We start from the raw sequence: 15054 nt of genomic DNA on the forward strand, positions 1-15054 counted from the left end.
ATTGTTCATATAACTTTTTTCCATTTTTATAGAATTTTCATATTTTTTAAAAAAAATATAAGATATTCATTTTTAGTTTTTTTCCATTTTTGTAAACTGTATATATATATTTTTAACTTATCTAAACAAATTGAAATATTTTGAACAAATAATAATAAGAACACTTAACTTAGATTCATAATAAAACTTCGATAAAATTTCATAGTTCATTTTCGATTACATTCGAACATAATTAAAAATTAAACATTACTAAAATCTAAAACAAATCTAATGGGAATTGACCACGTAGACAACGCCTGGCGCGTCCATCGCGTCGTTGCCGTCTGCGCCGTCGTCGTCGTCGGAGCTGTTGGTGAGCCCTTCCCACTCGATGTCGTCATCGTCATCGTCCTCGCCGACGAGTGTCGAGTTTGCCGCCAACGCCGCCGCCGCCTGGATCTCCGCCACGATCTCCGCCTCTTCCCTCACCGCCGCGGGCGCCGTCGCCTGAGACGCCCGCAGGGCGACGAGTAGCCCCGGCGAGTCGTCGGGGTCGCCGTCCTCGCGGAGAACGAACTGCTCCGGCGGCAGTTCGTACTCCGGCGAGGCCACCGCCGGGGCCGCCGGCGGGGGGTGGAGGATTGTCGCCCGACGGCGGCGCTGGATGCCGCCGGCGTTTCCTGCCGCCTGCCGGTGCCGGGTGACGACATCGTAGTAGCTTTTCCCGTCGCAAAAAGCGTGGCGGCCGCGGATGTTGTGACGGTCGTCGGGATGGGTCTGAGCTCCTCCGGTGCCGCGGGGTCGCCTTGCGTCGGGTAGCCGTCCTTGCTCACCTTCCACAGCTTCGCGAGGCAGCACCCCGACAGGACGAGGAGGCCGTAGCTATGGAGTTCCTCTGTCAGCGGCTTGTCGAGGCTGAGCGGCCAGTTGCTCTCTGGCGTGCCACCTGCGCCAAAACTGTTGTCGCCGACGAAGTGAGCAATCGTTGGGGCGAGAGTGTCGGGAGGAGCGGCGGGACGACGGAGGGCAGGAAGAGGATAACAGAGCGACAGGTGTGTCGACGTGCCGCGGGACGCCGGCTATATATAGCGCAGGGACGGAAGGGGAGGCGACGGGGTAGTTGGCCCGCGTTACTCCCCTGGAGTGAATGTGTGGCCTCGGGAGTGCGGCGGACCGACGGTCCATTGGCCGCGTCGCCTCGGGAGCCGGCGAACCAACAGGCCAGTGGCGACGGCGTCAGAAACCGGTGCGACGGGGCTCTGACGATGCGGTCGCCATTAATGGCGTCGCCTCGGGAGTCGGCGAACCAACGGGACATCGGCGACGGGCGACGGGTTTCGATGCAACGGGGCACTGACGCGGTGATTAATGACGACGGCTTCGGAAACTGACGCGACGAACTGACGACGCAACGCGCGGTTAATGGCGCGGCCTCGGGAACCGTCGGATTGACTGATCCGAATCCGACGCGACCGCGATCAGGCCGACGTGAAGACGCCACGTCACGCCGGGTGAACGCGGATACGACGTGCGTACGTCGTTAGTCCGTCCGCTGGCGTCCGTGGGACTGACGCGCGTACGTCGAAACGGAGGAAAAGATCATCCTGTCTTTTGTTACGAAGGGGTATCATTTAATCTCAGCCGTAGTTGTGTTTGGAGTTGTACCAAGAAGAAGTGTTGCAACACATGTACCTACGTGGCTATACAGAGAAACTATAAGCGGATGAGACCATTGAAATCCTCTTTCCATTCGTTTTCGTTTTGTCCTCCGAATTAATCCGAGGCATTATGTTTGCATCCTCATCGTAATAATCATGTTACGGAAGAGAGGCGCTGTATGAGCACGTCGAACACACCGTCCGTGTCCATCATGTTGACCCTGACGCACCTGGCGTCTCCCCCGAACTGCTCCCCTCCCCGCGCCACGATGCTGTGGCCACGCAGGAACTCGGCGCAGTCCTCCACGCCATCCTTCTCGCAGCGCAGCCACGCGAACGCTGCGTCCGATTGCAAGCCCGGTGAGAAGAACTCGGAGCAAATTGGAATCATGGCGGAATTTGTGTTCGTGGATTAAGAAATGTTGCATGTTTAATGTACTTAGTACTGTACCGGGGTAAGCTGCCACGGTTTGCTTGGTGAAGTTGCAGTAGCCGGCGGTCTCCTCCGGGAGGCTGAAGGCGCCGGTGGCCGCCACGGCGGCGCGCAGGGCCCGCCAGCGCTCCCGCATGCGTCGCCGCGCGAAGTCGAAGAGCCGGAGCCGCGCGTCGTCGCCGTAGGCGTCGGAGACGACGGCGAGGATCTTGGCGGCGCGGAGCTGCGAGTCCTTGGACACGCCGATGGTGCTCCGGTCAACGAAGTAGACCATCTTCTTGGCCACGTCGCGGTCCTTGACGAGCGCCCACCCGAGCCTGGCGCCGGCGTGGCCGGTGATCTTGGACATGGTGAAGAGCATGACGTCGTGGGCGGCGGCGCCGGCGATGGGCGTGTACTGGGGCCAGTAGTACACCAGGTCGTGGATCGCCTTGCCGGACTCGGAGTTGAGGACGGCCTCGCGGATGGCGCCGTCGGGGTTGTTGGGCGAGCAGACCAGCTCGATGTGGCCGTCGCCGTCGAACGCGTTGGCGTCGCCGGCCCACCGGTAGAACCCCGAGAGCAGGAGGTCCGTCTGCGGCGGGTACGACTAGCAGGCCACGACGTACGTGCAAGATGACATCATGTCACATGTCAGTCAGTCACCCCACACCACGAATGTAACTGAACTTGCACTTGGATCGTTTGATCTTGGTTAATTACCGAGTAGTAAGGCGCCGGCGAGACGACGCCGACGGGACGTTCGGCGCCGGCGGGAGATAGGGCGTACATGGCCGCCTGGAAGAGCTGGGTGGCGCCGGTGCCGACCACGAGGTGGTAGCCGTCGTCGACCGCGGCGTTACCGACGAGGCGGTGGACGCGGCGCACCTCGCGCTCGAACTCCCGGTCGAGGAACCAGCAGAGGCTCTGGGCGTCGGAGAAGTAGCTCATCCCCGACCACCCCGGGATCACCGCCGCCGCCCGCTCCCCGACCTCCCTCCAGAACGCCTCGTACATGGTCGGGTCGCCGCTGCAATGCAGACACGCAGAGCCAAAACCGGCAGTGAGGCCAAGCACGTTGTCAGATTGATTTAAAACACCTTAGGTAATCGCGCACTGGTGTAAACACACGGAAAGCGAACACGCACAGCTCGAGATTGATGACGGCGTCCGGCGCGATGGCCGGCTCCAGCGGCACGGCGCCGTCCATTCCGGCCGTGGCAGCAGACACCTTGCTTCTCGCGCCACGCGTGACCCCTATCTTGGGTTGCTGGTGACCGTGGCCGGTGGTTTTATGTCCGGCAGGGGCGGCGCATGCGGCAGGCGCGAGCAGGCATGTCATGCGTGCGAGCAGAGCACGCACACGCGCGGACGGCGGGATGAGAAGAGGTGTTTTCTGCTGGCTGTGGCTGACGTAACGATAGACTATGGACGTATGCCGCGAGCAGCTCACGCAGACCAGCGGCCGGTTGCGAGGAGGCGCCAAGCCATGTGAGTTGAGTGACAAGCACACTAGCCTCGTTGTCTGCGAACTGCAGGCGTATAGGTGTGGTCCTGGTGAGCTGAGAGCTACGCACTTCGGAGATAAGGAGGTGAAAGTGCACGGCTCATTGCTAGCGATCCAACGATTTGTCTCTGTTGCCAGTACTCCGTGACAAATGTGTGTCATCACACATCGCTAGCCACACGTACAGGTTAGAGAGGTCACCGTTAGATAGATGCGTGAAATATAAGGCAGCCATGAGCTAGTCTCACAGGTCATCAACAATAGTACTTGACGACAGTAACATTTGCAGACACAATGACGATGGATAGCAATCACTGGTGCACTAATAAACAGGTGAACGAAAGAGCTAACACTAACTGTACGGCCTCCCATCAACGAAACGAAATACGAAATCCCCTCATGAATGCACAAAACGGTTCCATAGCTGTTCGCTCATCGATCATATACACTACACATGCTGCTCCACGACTGGCAGCTGGGCTTTTATCGCCCGAACCAGCCTCTCTGGGGAGGCTGCGCATCAGTGTCGTTCATCAGCTTGTCGAGCACCACGTTCAGGTCCACATTCTGACCGTTCTCTGTCAGCCTGCGCACAGTCGCCCTCACTTGCTCCTTCGAGAACCCCATCGTCGAAACCTTGTCCACCACGTCATCCACCGCCACCCTGGTGCCGGATGAGCCGCTCGGAGTGGAGCTCACTGGCGCTGCTTGGGGTAGTAGTTGAGCTGTCGGGAGCTTGCCGTACTTGCCACTTCCGGCGGAGGAGGCGCCAGTGAGGGCAAAGGGTGAGGGCGAGTTCATTCCAGCATTACCGCAGTGAGACGGAGACCCACTGTATCCATACTGCTCAGGAAAACCGCCTCCTCCCTGCTGCTTGTATCCAGCATTGTAGGACGGTGGTGGACCGGAGTTAGGCCTGACTGCTGGAGGCTCGTACATGCCAGGGTTTGGCCCGTGGAAAGGAGGAACAGGCCCACTGGGTGGTGGCATGTAAGGGGACAGCGGGCGGACATTCGGTGGGTAGCTCTGTGCAGGAGGACCATAAGGTGCTGCTTCTTCTGGCTGTTGGGGCAAGGATGCAGCTGCAGATTGGGGGTTAGCACTTCCAGGCAGCGGAGGTTGAGAATATGGAGCATACTGAGGCAGGTGCTGATAATGTTGCGGTGCTGCTGGAGGTGCTTGTGGCTGCGAAGCTGGTGGTGCTTGATATTGCTGGTGTGCGGCCTCTGTTGTCTGTGTGGATGGGGGATAGTAGGATTCCTGCGATATGGTCGGCCCAGATGGAGCAGGTGCGACTGATTGCATTTGAGGATGCGGTAAATGACCTTGGAATTGCGGTGGAGGTTGGTTGTGAACCATTGGTGGAGGTGGCGCATTTGGAGCAGGAAGGGCAGGCAGTCCCGTTGGTTGGGAAGGAGGATAGGCCTGATGTTGTTGTTGAACAGTTGGCTGGGGTGCGGTCAGCTGCTGCCTTGAGTCCACCTGCCCAGCACTGGCATTTTCTGACTCGACATCCTCTGCTTTAGATACTTGAAGCTTCGTAAGTTGAACCTGGGCCTCAACAATTTCTTGCTTGTCACGCAAAATCTGCACACCTGCTTGAACCTGCAAGTAGTGCATACATAATTAGTCTAGCTGCTGAAGAAAAACTGGCGATAGTACAAAATAAATTAATACAGATATGTGTCCAGGGAGCAAATTAGTACAAATAAGCACAAAATAGAAATCTTCCTACAATGTCTCAGAAAATCACATCACAATATGAAGGTACGAAACATTCCTCATGATTAACTACAACCACACTAGGTGAAGGCGCGTAAAACCATCAGATGAAGAAGGCAGAGAGACATGAAGCGCACTAGGATGCACAACATGCAACAGGGGGGACAAACATATTCATAATTTCACTTCTTGTCAGCATGCCATTGTACCCTTGAATGGAGCTGAAGAAAACTCAAAAGTGTAAACTAGTGATGAAACTTGGTTTAGGTAACTTGTGTATTATAGGCAATTATGAAATATAGTCCTTAAATAGACAAATAAACTGCAAATTATCAACAAGATGTGACCTAACTGGACAAATGACCAGTAATAATAAAATCCACTATGACATGATGGAGTATATAATCAATAGATTTCAGAACTGTACATTCCTATTCGTATACAAAATACAAAATCAGCTGACAAGCTTCAGTTCAAAAATAGGATCAAATATTAAATAAGACAAACATAATACAAATAGTTGAGCTAAAGAAAAAACAGAGACTATTGTTACTCAATAATAAACCAAGTTGTTTCTCATCTTGATTATCCCAACCAGAAAGCAAGTTATTGCGATAAGGTAAGCATGATCCTTTCTCTACCAATAAAAGAAAGAACAAGGAGAGGAGGTAATCAAGGGAAGATGTTCGAGGAGTTGGAATAAAGCTTACCTCTCGCAGTGTGTTCTCAAATTGCCTCAGTTTCCCATCAGTGCTGCCGTTGTAGTTACCAACTGTTAACTTCAACTCGCCAACAGAGTCCTCAAGATGGTGTGTTCTGCCCTCCAGCTGTGCAAGTCTGGAGCTTACACCTTCCAGTGCATGTAGCAAGTTATCAGCATATTTCTTCATGGTGCGATCAATATCTGCTATAGTGACTGCATTGAAGTTGCTCCTTTCTTCTTCATGACTAACTTTCTTCAGCACACGAGGCTCCATCATAGCAGCAGTCTTTGCATGGGAAAAGAAATTAAGCATATTAAGTACATATATTACAAGGAAAGAGAAAACCAATGAGGTGATATGAAGTGATAACAACCATGCATCAAACAACTAAGTACAGATATCACAAGGAAAGACAACACCAGTGAGGTGATATGAAGTGATAACAATCATGCATCACAACAACTAATAAAGAATTAAAAAACCTCTTTGATTGGTTATTAATACTGCATACAGCTACAGAAGCATATACGGTGAATGGGTACATAAGATCCCAGTGTGCCTGTGCTGATTCTTATACTCAATCAGTTGCCAATTAAATTGCATAGCCTACCACTTTTTTGTATACAGCTACCACTGTGTACATAAGAAAAATGTTGAAAAATATAGTACTAATAACTTTGCATGCACAAATATAACATGGAACATGCTGGAGCTCGACTGCCCAGTAAGATTGGTAGAATAATTAATGACATGGCCCAATGGTCCATCCTGCAGCTCTGGAGATACCTGTTTACTGCTGCCTAACTATCTCTCTAACCCATGATTAAAACTTCACACACATGCACACTTTTTTCATAGTTACCATAAATGCAGCTCACGGAATTGCGCCAAGGGACATGGATTCATGATGTGCCACTACCATTTTTCTTCCAACGTGCACGGGGAACATCTTAAGCATGCCCGCAAATGCAAAGTTGCGTAACTTGGTTAGGTGGCAGACCATGTTTTGATATTTACTTTGCTATATACACTCCCACTAAAGTGATGTTGAACATTAACCGATTTAGGTACATCAATATGAGGCATATAAGACTATGAGAAGGAGTAAGCAGTCAACCATAAAGAGCATAAATCAGCAATAAGTTGTAAACTTAGGGCCATTGCAAGAGCAGCATCTGCAACCATCCTAAGAGTAACTACAAAAACCTTGACATAGTGTCATGGATATTCATCAGCCTTCACAAGCACCGGAACTACAACCACTAGGGCTACTTTTCCCTTTTCTATCTGAATCAAATGGTGCCAAAAGAGCAACCACATCGATTCGATTTATGGACGTAACGGAATTCAGACCAGCACTAGCTAGCAAATACTAGTGTCGATGAACAGATCTATGAACAGCAGTGTCGGACTGAAGGTGGCCAAGTAGTATTACCTTAAGTTTGGGGGACGCGGCATTGGCGTCGAGCGACCCCCAAGCGTTCGCCGCAGCCGGTGCAGGGGCAACCGGGGCAGCGGCGGTGCGGATGGATTGGAAGTCGTAGCTGGGCACCATCACCTCCTCCGTGGCACTGGCGCCGCGACGCGCGTGGAGGCCATGGCTCTCCACCACGTCGTCCTCTTGCGGGTTGGGGCCCATCAGATCGAACAGCTGGCCGCCGCCGCCGCCGCCGCCGGAGGGAGGCGACGACGCCGCGCCCGACGCCGCGAGCCCGAGGATCTGCTTGTCCATGAACTGCGACGTGTTCATCGCGATCGGGATTTGGCCGGAGCTGGCTGGCTGGCTGGTGAAGAAGGGGAGGGGTAGGGAGACGGCAATCTATCAAGGTCGGTGGGATTTGTTTCCCGGAAGGTGAAGACTGCGACTGCTGCGAGTAAACGACTAAGTCCTGGTTGGGCCCGAGCAGGCGAGCCACGCGTTCTCGTTTTGGTGGGCTGCAGTATTAGGGCCAGTTCTTTTGAGTTCTCCCGTGCAAATAAGCTATTCTGAGAATAAGGGGAGGTCCTATTGGACGCTCTTTGCGTCCAGCAGCGCGCGGACGCACCGAGGAATCGCGACAGGGCCGGCCCACTAACAGAATACAAAGGATAAAATCCGAAACATTTAGCTAAAAATTCCAGAACATTCTTTTAAATTTAGGAATATTTTATAAAAGAAATCGAAAAATTGAGATAAAAATTATGGAACAATTTTAAAATTTTAGGAACATTTTTTCAAATTCTGAAACATTTTCTAAAAATTCTGGAATATTTTTTCAAATTCCGGAACATTTTTTCAAATTCTGTAATATTTTTTAAATTCTGGAACATTTCTTCAAATACCAGAACATTTACTTGAAAATCTGGAATATTTTTCAAATTCCGGAACATTTTTTCAAATTCTAAAACATTTTTCAAAAATTCAGATTTTTTTTTAAAACCAAGAACACTTTTTGGAAATCCAAAAACATTTTACAAAATTGAGAACAGTTTTCTAAAAGCAAGAACATTTTTCTAATTTGAAGAACTTTTTTGAAAATCAAGAACATATTTTAAAAGAGAAACGGAAAAAAACAGAAAAAATAAAAAGGAAAAGAAGAAGAAAAAAAACGGTTCAGGGAACCTTCTAAAAGTTTTCCAAAACCAGAAAAACCGATTGAAACCTCTAGAAGGTTCCCAAAACCGGAACGCTCGAGCAGTTATATGGGTTGGGCCGTTGCGTCGTTGCTCGGTCGCGCTCGCGTATGCGAAGCGCCGACTACTTGATGCAACAAGCGGCAGATAGGATATTTCGAGAATAAGCTCCAAAAGAGCTTGGGTGGAAATAAGCTTAAGCTAGTCAGGTCTTTTTGGTGCATGTTTTTCTAGCTTATATATGGTATGAGTAATGCGAAGTCTGTAATATCCTTGAAGTGGAGCTGGAGTGGGTCGTCCGTCGAAGTAGGGCAAGGGACGGGGGTCCTTTGCTGGAGTGGGTCGTGAGCCGAAGTTGGACGTCGTCCGCCGTAGTGGAGCCCTGGTGGTCCGCCATATTGGAGCGGCTCGATTCATTTTTTGTGGTGGGACGAGGGGTTGGGTTCGGTGGTAGACTTATTGTAATTAGTGCGAAACGAGGGGCAACGGATTATACCCCTTCGCTTCTAAGTGAGCTTGTGCGGGAAGCTGCTCCCCCCAACTTTTTTTCCATTGCAAAGGGGACTCCGATGGAAATAAGTTAAGCTAGCTTATACAAATCAAGTTCTTTTGGACTCTTGCCTTATTTTGACATTAAGCTAAAATAAGCTGGAAAAGAACTGGCCCTTAGTGTATTCTCGGCCCAAGTTAATTGCGGGCCAGAAGGAATCAACATAAGTGTGTGGAGGCCCGAGCCTTGCCCACCGACGTTGAGGAGCACGTCGGCCGGCGGTTTGGTGACGTTGGTCAACGCCCAACGACGACGGGAATCATCGAAGTTGCGGCGCGCATCTGCCAACGTCACCAATCCACGCCTCTCGACCCTCGTGAAGTCATGATCGAGCGGACTCAGTGGCCATGGTAAAACAGAAAGCCAGTGATTCCCCTGTTGGAAATCTCTGATGAAAATAAAGAATATTATATGGCTAGGAGAGGCATCCAAGTGAAAAAAGAGAATATATCGAGACTTTGGATGGATGATCTAGGAGATAAATTTACTCTAAAAGATAAATATCATAATCTTTTTTATATTTCTGTGGATCAAAATTGTACTATAGACTGAGTGAACTATGTTTTTTAAAAGAAGGCTATCTACTGAATTGATGCAGAAGTGGGAAGAGCTGGAGAGGTATGTGCTAAACCTTATACAAAATGATATAGATGATGAAGTATACCGGAAACTTGACAGCTCCAAAGAATATACGACGAAATCAATGTATGTATGGTTGGAAAGAGATCTTGCTCGTTCTTGCTTCAAGCGGATATGGTGGCAAAATACCTTGAAAAATTCAAATCTTTATGTGGCAAGTTAGTCACGATTTTATCCTGACTCGGGATAACATGGAAAAAAGACAATGGCAAGGGGACCCCCGGTGTTCCTTTTGTGATCAACTGGAATCAGCCCAACACCTACTATTTTTATGTCGTGTTTCCAGGGTTGTTTGGAGAATAGTTAGAGCTATGCTCGGGGCTAGCTGTTCTCCAAACTCTCTATGGCAATATTATGTGTGGGTGTATGCATTTCTTCCTAGTTTGAATGAGACGTACACCGTTGGCTTGGTGGCGATTTGCTAGGCAATTTGGCTCGCCCGGAACGATGCCACATTTGAGCGAAAATTCACAACTTGTGCTTTTTGTTAAATATTGGGTAGGTCTGCAGAAACCCGGGACGAAGAAAGGAGCAGAAATGCTGGAGGAGAATGCATCACAGATGATGATGCTATGTGGTCCGCCAGTTCCAAACATGGACGAGCACATGATGGTTGAAGAAAAGAATGGGATTGTGAGTTGATTTTGCTGCTCCTAGAAAGCGTGCTGATTCATAGGAGGTTGTTGTTCTCTAGTAATGAGATGGGTCGTTTTGTGTGAGAGCCTTTTGGTGCTGAGTAGTTGCGTTTGTTATATTTGGTGGTCTTATTCTGTTATCTTGGTTTGTACTGTGATGTTGGGAGTTTATGCGGTACTTTGTGGTTTTAAGATACTCGGTGGTGCGGTTTTGGGTGTTGTTCAGGTTTTCGCCACATGATTTGTGTTCTTGATGACAAGAGCAGATAGTGGGTTTCCTGGCATTGCCCCGAACTTGTTTGTTTCCTTTCCCTAGCCTTATTGTGTGTGGTCCAAAAAACATTGTATTTCCGTTATGAATGTAATGTAAAGGGGAGGAGCCCGGTTCGAAAAAATTGATCGAGCGGACTCGTGATTCTCACGAGTAGTGTTTTAGTTTCCTCCGCTGCAGATTAATTCGTCGTCAGTGGTGCAGAAGTCCTAAATCGTTTCCTTTTTTGTGTAGTTGCTCTTGCTCGTCATGTGCAGTGCTCTGTAAGTTTGAGGCGACATCGTTTATTCCATTCATTATAACTTGGCTTAAAGATGAATGTTTAGTGAAAACATACTTCTTCGAGGTATTTCTTACATGATAGAGAGAGATAGGGGGATGCTTGTGGCTGGAAATGGTCGTCGTCCAATTTCATTAGGCCAACTCTAATAGATCCCCAATAAGTTAACAGAATAAAAAGCTTAATGGAGTATATACACTTCACTAATTTTTGACCGAAGAAGCCCTGAATCGTTTCCTTTTCTGGGTAGTTGTTTTTCATGTGGAGTGTTCTCTAAGTTTGAGGCGCCATCGTTGATTCGATTCATTATAGATTGGCTTAAAAAAATTGATTGTTTAGTGACAACATACTTCTTTCAGGTATTTCTTTCACATGATAGAGAAAGAGAGGGATGCATGTGCCTGGAAATGGTTGGCGTCCAATTTCATTAGGCCAACTCTAACCGACCCCCAATAAGTTAATGGAGTAAAAGGCTTAGTGGAGTATGTATATACACCACTAAGTTTGGCTCGACCTACTTGACCCACTAAACTTAGCGGAGTAAAAAACACATTTCTTTGCTTCTTTATTTCATTCAACGATGTTGGATTACATAATAATTCACCATTTTTAGTTAGAAGAGCAAGAGCAGAAAACAAGAACCATGATACTTGTGATCTGTGTTGGATTTTTCCACGAAGAGGAGGGGATGATGCAACACAGTATAGATAATTATTTCCCTCAATGATAATCAAGGTTATCAAACCAACAAGAGAACCACGTAGTTTCCCTTCTTCAGCGATTACACACAAAAGAGCACACACTTGCATCCAACGTGGGCAAGAAGGTTGTCAATCCCCTTGAACTCGTTACTTGCAAGTAATAAGTAGTGATAGATAGATAGGTAGTTGAAATATATTAAATATAAAAAGTAATAAAAAATAAAATGCATTGAGGTATATTATATTTTTGTAAATATATTTGTGAATAGACCCGGGGGCCATTGTTTTCGCTAGAGGCATCTCTCTTGTAGAAAGCATAGGGTGGGTAAACAAATTATTGTGGGAAATTAGTAAAAAAGTGCATAGTTATGCAAATTTATTCATGGCAATGATAGTTATATATAGGCATCATGTCCGTAAATAAGTACGCCGACTCCTGCCTGCATCTACCACTCTTACTTCACCCATCAACCGCTATGCACCATGCATCTAGAGTATTAAGTAAAACAGAGTAATGCTTGGAGAACAATGACATGATGTAGACAAAGTAAATCCAATTAATATAAATCAACCCCATCGTTTTATCCTTAGTGACAACAATACAAATACGTGTCTTTCCCCCTACTTTGTCACTGGGATATAGAGCACGGCAAGATTGAACCCACTAGAACGCACCCCTCTCATTGAAGATAGATCAATCTAGTTGGCCAAACCAAATCAATAGATCACTGAGAATTATGAAGCTATCACAATCATTCATATAAGAATTTAGAGAAGACTCAAATATATTTCATGAATAATCTAATTGTAAATTCGCAATTCATTGGATCCCAACAAACGCACAACACAAAGTGATTACATAAGATAGATCACCGCAAGAATCACATTGATCATGGCAATGAAGAACATATATAGAGAGAGATCCATCTAGGTACTAACTAGGGGCACATAGGTCTATGGTGAACTACTCACACATCACCATGGGAGCAACAATGTTGATGAAGAGGCCCTCCGTGATCGATCACCTCTCCGACAGGGCATCAGAGCGGGGCTCCACATGGACACACGGTGAAACAAAGACTTGTGGCAACAGAAAAAGTGTTTCGGGAGGCTCTCTAGGGTTTTTGGGATAATTGAGAATTTATAGGACAGAGAGGGGCACCAGAGGCCAAGGAAGGTGGCCCCAAGCCATCAGGGTGCAACCACGCCCCTAGGCACGCCATGTTGTCTTGGCGCCACCCCGTGGGGCCTCCGACCTCCTTCCTAAGCTTCTATGTCCTTATTTTGTCCAGAAAAAACCGTCAAAAAGTTTGGGAGTATTTGTACTTAGTTTGGTACATTATTCGTGAAAAGTCAAAAACATGCAGAAAATAGCAACTGACACTTTGGCACTAAGTTAATAGGTTAGTGCTAAAAAATAATATAAAACAATAGGTAAATGCCTAAAAAGCATCCTAGAATGATAATATAATAGCATCGAACAATAAAAAAGTCTAGATACGTTGGAGACGTATGAGCATCCCCAAGCTTAATTCCTTCTCGTCCTCGAGTAGGTAAATGATAAAACATAATTTTTTATGTGACATGCTACCCAACATGTAATCTCTTGCACGTATGATCATTGAGAAATGATGAATTAACAAACATCAACATAGTAATATCCATGAACATAAGTAACATAATTATCAATGTTCAAAATATACGATCCTTAAAGAATGTTTACCCCCATTCATTTTCTCATATTAGAATGGCATGGCTCCGTCTTCACCACATAAATGCAAATGCCAAGCACCACAGTGTTAAGGTAGACAATTGGATCATACTTTTTAACGTGTTTCGGCTTTTTATTACTCAATCAATACATAAACATGAACCATGGAAATGACATATAGGTGGAATAGAATATGGTGGTCAGTTTCAAAGGGGTAAAAGTGAAGAAGAAAGTCTCGCGTCAACTAGGCGTATCAGCGGGCTATGAAGATGCCCATCAATAGATATCAATGCAAGGAGTAGGGATTACCATGCAACAGATGCACTAGAGCTATAAGTATATGACAACTCGACTGAAGCTAAGTAGGTGTGCATCCAACCTGCGTGCTGATGAAGACTTCGGGCATGTGAGGAATTCCGTCATCGGAATATACAAGCCAAGTTCTACAATGAAAAATTCCCACTAGCATATGAAAGTGACAAACACATGAGACTCTATATGAAAAACATGGTGCTACTTTGAAGCACGAGTATGGAAAAAGAGGTAGTAGCATTGTCCCTTCTCTCTTTTCTCTCATTTCTTTTTTCTTTTTTATTTTCTCCTTTTTTATTTTTGTTTGTTTTTTCTTTCTTTCTTCTGTTTTTTCTTGCTTTATTTTTTCTCTTTTTATTTTTTCTTTTTTTTTAATTTTATTTTTTGTCCGGTGTCTCTTCCCGACTTGTGAATGAATCATTGTCTCCATCATCCTTTCCTCACTGAGATAGTGCCCTAATAATGAATAGCATCACACTTCTATTTACTTACATCTCAATATGAAAAAGGAAAACTCTTACCTCCCACCGGTTGATCCAGGCGATCTATCCACCGCCTCCTCATCTGTTGATCTTGCTCCACCCGACGGACCCGATCGTGCCCGCGCGCCAACGAAGCAGAGACCTAGCGAGACCGTTTACTGAAACTGGAGCATTGTTTCAGGAAACAGTCCTGAAGCTTGGCATGCTCGCGCTCGCTGGAAGAACGCGACAGCTACCAGATCTAGGAGGGCGACGATGCGTCTGCTCGCCCCCGATGCCGGTCGCTCCTGCCGCAGTCCCTTCGCTACGACGTCGGCTGGCCCACCCCTACCCCCACCCCATGCCGCTAGCTGCTCGCCTCCGACGCGGGCGGTCCAACGCACGCCGCTGCCAGCCCCTCCACCCTTGATGTTGTTGGGGAACGTCGCATGGGAAACAAAAAATTTCCTACGCGCACGAAGACCTATCATGGTGATGTCCATCTACGAGAGGGGATTTCCGATCTACGTACCCTTGTAGATCGCAAAGCAGAAGCGTTAATAAATGCGGTTGATGTAGTGGAACGTCCTCACGTCCCTCGATCCACCCCGCGAACCTTCCCACGAACCGTCCCGCGATCCGTCCCACGATCCGCTCCGATCTAGTGCCGAACGGACGGCACCTCCGCGTTCAACACATGTACAACTCGACGATGATCTCGGCCTTCTTGATCCAGCAAGAGATATGAAGAGGTAGATGAGTTCTCCGGAAGCGTGACGGTGCTCCGGAGGTTGGTGGTGATCTTATCTCAGCAGGGCTCCGCCCGAGCTCCGCAGAAATACGATCTAGAGGAAAAACCGTGGAGGTATGTGGTCGGGCTGCCGTGGCAAAGTTGTGTC

The 15054-nt window shown here is 47.8% G+C and overlaps 1 protein-coding gene across 2 annotated transcripts; it reads right to left on the reverse strand.

Annotated features, from left to right (window-relative positions):
* Window positions 1–1705: 1705 nt before the first annotated feature.
* LOC123426597 (tryptophan aminotransferase-related protein 2-like) lies at window positions 1706–7844 on the reverse strand. 2 transcript variants are annotated; one of them, XM_045110468.1, is made up of 6 exons: window positions 7418–7844; window positions 5989–6267; window positions 4053–5161; window positions 2773–3079; window positions 2089–2659; window positions 1706–1976 (listed from the first exon to the last, which is right to left on the reverse strand). In XM_045110468.1, exons 1-6 carry the CDS (start codon window positions 7730–7732, stop codon window positions 1792–1794), a joined length of 2766 nt encoding a protein of 921 aa, XP_044966403.1. In that variant the 5' UTR covers window positions 7733–7844; the 3' UTR covers window positions 1706–1791. The 2 variants fall into 2 exon arrangements, with proteins under 2 accessions (XP_044966403.1, XP_044966396.1); XM_045110461.1 differs by lacking the exons at window positions 4053–5161; window positions 5989–6267; window positions 7418–7844 and adding an exon at window positions 3198–3629.
* Between the last annotated feature and the right edge of the window lie 7210 nt (window positions 7845–15054).

Source organism: Hordeum vulgare, chromosome 1H, assembly GCF_904849725.1.
Source record: "Hordeum vulgare subsp. vulgare chromosome 1H, MorexV3_pseudomolecules_assembly, whole genome shotgun sequence".
Classification (NCBI taxonomy): domain Eukaryota; kingdom Viridiplantae; phylum Streptophyta; class Magnoliopsida; order Poales; family Poaceae; genus Hordeum; species Hordeum vulgare.

What these genes read in the sequence shown, in the direction of transcription:
- LOC123426597 (XM_045110468.1), bottom strand. Translation starts at nt 7,732, where the DNA reads ATGAACACGTCGCAGTTCATGGACAAGCAGATCCTCGGGCTCGCGGCG. An exon ending in CAGCCTCCCCAGAGAGGCTG is followed by an intron (nt 3,080 to 4,052) that starts GTTCGGGCGATA and finishes TCTGCATTGCAG; the next exon opens with CGGCGACCCGACCATGTACG. An exon ending in AACCGTGGCAGCTTACCCCG is followed by an intron (nt 1,977 to 2,088) that starts GTACAGTACTAA and finishes AATCGGACGCAG; the next exon opens with CGTTCGCGTGGCTGCGCTGC.